Source organism: Colobus angolensis, unplaced genomic scaffold (genome assembly GCF_000951035.1).
Source record: "Colobus angolensis palliatus isolate OR3802 unplaced genomic scaffold, Cang.pa_1.0 Scaffold36, whole genome shotgun sequence".
Taxonomy (NCBI): domain Eukaryota; kingdom Metazoa; phylum Chordata; class Mammalia; order Primates; family Cercopithecidae; genus Colobus; species Colobus angolensis.
The window spans coordinates 3,258,168-3,261,085 of NW_012116932.1; the positions used below are offsets into that span (position 1 = coordinate 3,258,168).

Sequence of the window (2,918 nt, forward strand, 5' to 3'; positions counted from 1 at the left end):
CCGGCTGCCGGCGCGCGAGGCGTTGGCGACGCTCCTTGCCTTCCCTCTCCTATAGTGGGGCGGGGCTGGGCCGCCCGAGTAGGGGGTGGAAGGCGGGGGCCACATAATGCCACGCCCTCGCCTCGTCCCCATTTGAAGCCCCACGACTCTTCACTGCTGGTCAATCAGAGCCCGTCCTCTCCCTAGTGCCGGCCAATGGGAGGTGCGCTCGGGCTGCTTCCGGCTCCGCGCTCCATTAGCCCCCTCCCCAGGTCTCCGCGCGACTGGCGGGACGCAGGGGCGGGCGTCGGCCGCGGTGACGCGCAGCGGGCCTGGAGCCAATAGGGGGCGGGCTCGGCGCTGATGGACGGTGCTGGTGGCCAGTGGAGAGGCGCTGGCCGCACTTCCCGTCGGGGAGAGAGTGTAATATGGCGAAGACCTACGATTACCTGTTCAAGCTGCTGCTGATCGGGGACTCGGGGGTGGGGAAGACCTGTGTCCTGTTCCGCTTCTCCGAGGACGCCTTCAACTCCACTTTTATCTCCACCATAGGTAGCGGGACCGGGGAGTGACTGGGGGCGCCAGAGGCCCGGGCTGGGCGCGCCCCTGAGGGACTGGGGCTGAGGGATCTACCGGGTTGGACTGGCCGAGGGCGCTGAGAGGGTCGAGGGGGCTTAAGGGGAGAAGAGCAGTCGCCTGTACCGCCGTTCGGGGGTTCTTGGGCCGTGGTGGGGGAGACCAGGTGCCCATTTTGCAGATGGGGAGACTGAGGCTCCGACCCTCAGCCCGCTCGTTAGGGAGTGTTATGTCCTGGGCTGGGGTCTTCGCGTCCGTCCTCGATCTGTCCTAGCAGCAACCCTCGAAGCGGTTCTTTTGAGGCTTCTGCCTTACAGAAGTGGAAACTGAGTCATGGGGAATTGGCCATGGGAAAAAGATGGTGACATCTCACCTTAATGAGCATTTACTATGTGCCAAGTGCTTCTCGTGCATTTTCACACTCTCCAGTTCTCGGTGTTAAGTGCTGTTATGAGCTCGTCTCACAGATGAGGAATTTGAGGCTCAGGGAGGGCCTGGAACTTGCCCAAGGCCACACAGTCTGCAGGTGATGAGAATGGGATTTGATGGAATTTGAACCTGGCTGTGTCTCAACCCAAAACTCGAGGCTTAGCTATCCTAGAGAGATGCCACCTCACACTCCCAGCTGATGACAAGCTCAGCTAATGCACCTTGGAGCCGGGACTGTAACCCATACCATTCCTGCTCTTTTCTCTGGAGCATTCAGAAGTTGAGCCCCTTTCCCTGACCACTCTTCTCCTCATAAGTGTATTTTCCTCCAGAAGGAATGATAAGAGGAGTCAGGACCTTTTCCCTGCCCACCTTTCATCCTGCTCCAGGATGACAGCAATGGCAAGTGACAGCACTGCCTGCCCTGGGACCTGTCATCCGCAAGAAGATGCAAGATAAAAGCCTCAGCGAGCAACTAAATCAGCCACTGCCACAGACAGCCTTGACTTCCCTATCAAAGGGCCCAGGACTCCGGTTGTCACTTTAGAACAGCTTTTCCCGTAGGGCCAGCCCACATTGTGGTTGAACAGAATTGGCTTGGTGCATCTCAGTTGTGTCGTCTGCAGAAGTGGAGCTGACCTCTCTCAGTGCCACAAAAGCAGTCCTGGCCCACAATGAAAAGGTTAGACCAGGGAGTAACACCGGTCTGAGTGGCCTGGGAGCTCTGTAGCCCTGCTAGGGATGGGGAAAATGGGGGAACAGTCACTAAGTCAGGAGTTTATTCCAAGTCACGAAAACATAGGGAATGGCCTTTGCTTTACTGTGTCACTTCAACAGAATCATGTTATCTCCCTGAACCCCACGATAATGTGCTGATTCCATTCTTGTCCCCCTCCAGGAGCTGTGCTTTTTTAATTTTATTTAATTTTATTCTATTTTATTTTATTTTATTTTTTGAGACGGAGTCTAGCTCTTTTGCCCAGGCTGGAATCCAGTGGCGCGATCTCGGGTCACTGCAACCTCCGCCTCCCAGGTTCAAGCAATTCTCCTGCCTCAGCCTCTCTAGTAGCTGGGACTATAGGCACCTGCCACCACGTCTAGCTCATTTTTGTATTTTTAGTAAATATGGATTTCACTGTGTTGGTCAGGCTGGTCTCAAACTCATGACCTTGTGATCCACCTACCTCGGCCTCCCAAAGTGCTGGGATTACAAGCATAAGCCACTGCACCCAGCGGAGCTGTGCTTTATAAAACAGTTATATGCCTGATGTAAAGTAGAGAGAATTGACTGGAAATCATTACGTCTGGTTTCCAATTGCTGTTTGCCCTTGAACGTGCACTGCCCCTCTCTGAGCCCTGCTGTCTTTAGAGCAGGAGTGACGCTATCTCCCGGGCTAGTGCCCTGGTGGTTGAGGATTAGAATTAAACAATAAGGGGTTGTCACCGTAACCAGAGGCCATCTCGAAGAAGCAAATGAATGGCTCCTGCAGTGACAGCATCCAGCCTCTGAAGACAGATGGTTCTGAATTCTTCCCCCTTCCCCAACTCCAAGGCCAAACTTTAGGGTAACTCTTGTGCCCCAACCGATCAAGAAGTGGTGTTAATTCAACCTGGGCAACATAGCAAAACCCCATCTCTATAAAAAATAAAATAAAATTAGCCAGGCATACTAGCTTACCCGTATAGACCCAGCCACTTGGGAGGCCAAGGTGGGAGGATTGATTGAGCCCAGGAGGTCAAGGTGCAGTAAGCTGCGATGGCGTCACTGCACTCCAGCCTGGGCAACAGAGCGAGACCCTGTCTTAAAAGAAAGAAAGAAAGAAATGATGTTAACTGTGGGCAGACTGTGGCTTGCATTCACTCAGATCCCAGTTTCCCGGCCTCAGCACCTTCCCCACAAACCCCCCTCTTTTTTTTGTTTTTTTTTTTTTTTT

General features: G+C 54.0%; 1 protein-coding gene across 3 annotated transcripts in view; it reads left to right on the forward strand.

Moving 5' to 3' along the window:
• Nucleotides 1–134: 134 nt before the first annotated feature.
• RAB8A (RAB8A, member RAS oncogene family) overlaps nucleotides 135–2,918 on the forward strand; it is a 29,887-nt gene continuing 27,103 nt past the window's right edge. For all 3 annotated transcript variants that reach the window (XM_011953251.1, XM_011953250.1, XM_011953252.1), the window contains exon 1: nucleotides 135–531. In XM_011953251.1, coding sequence (XP_011808641.1) covers nucleotides 408–531 — 124 coding nt within the window. In that variant the 5' untranslated portion in view covers nucleotides 135–407. The remainder of the gene's footprint in view (nucleotides 532–2,918) is intronic.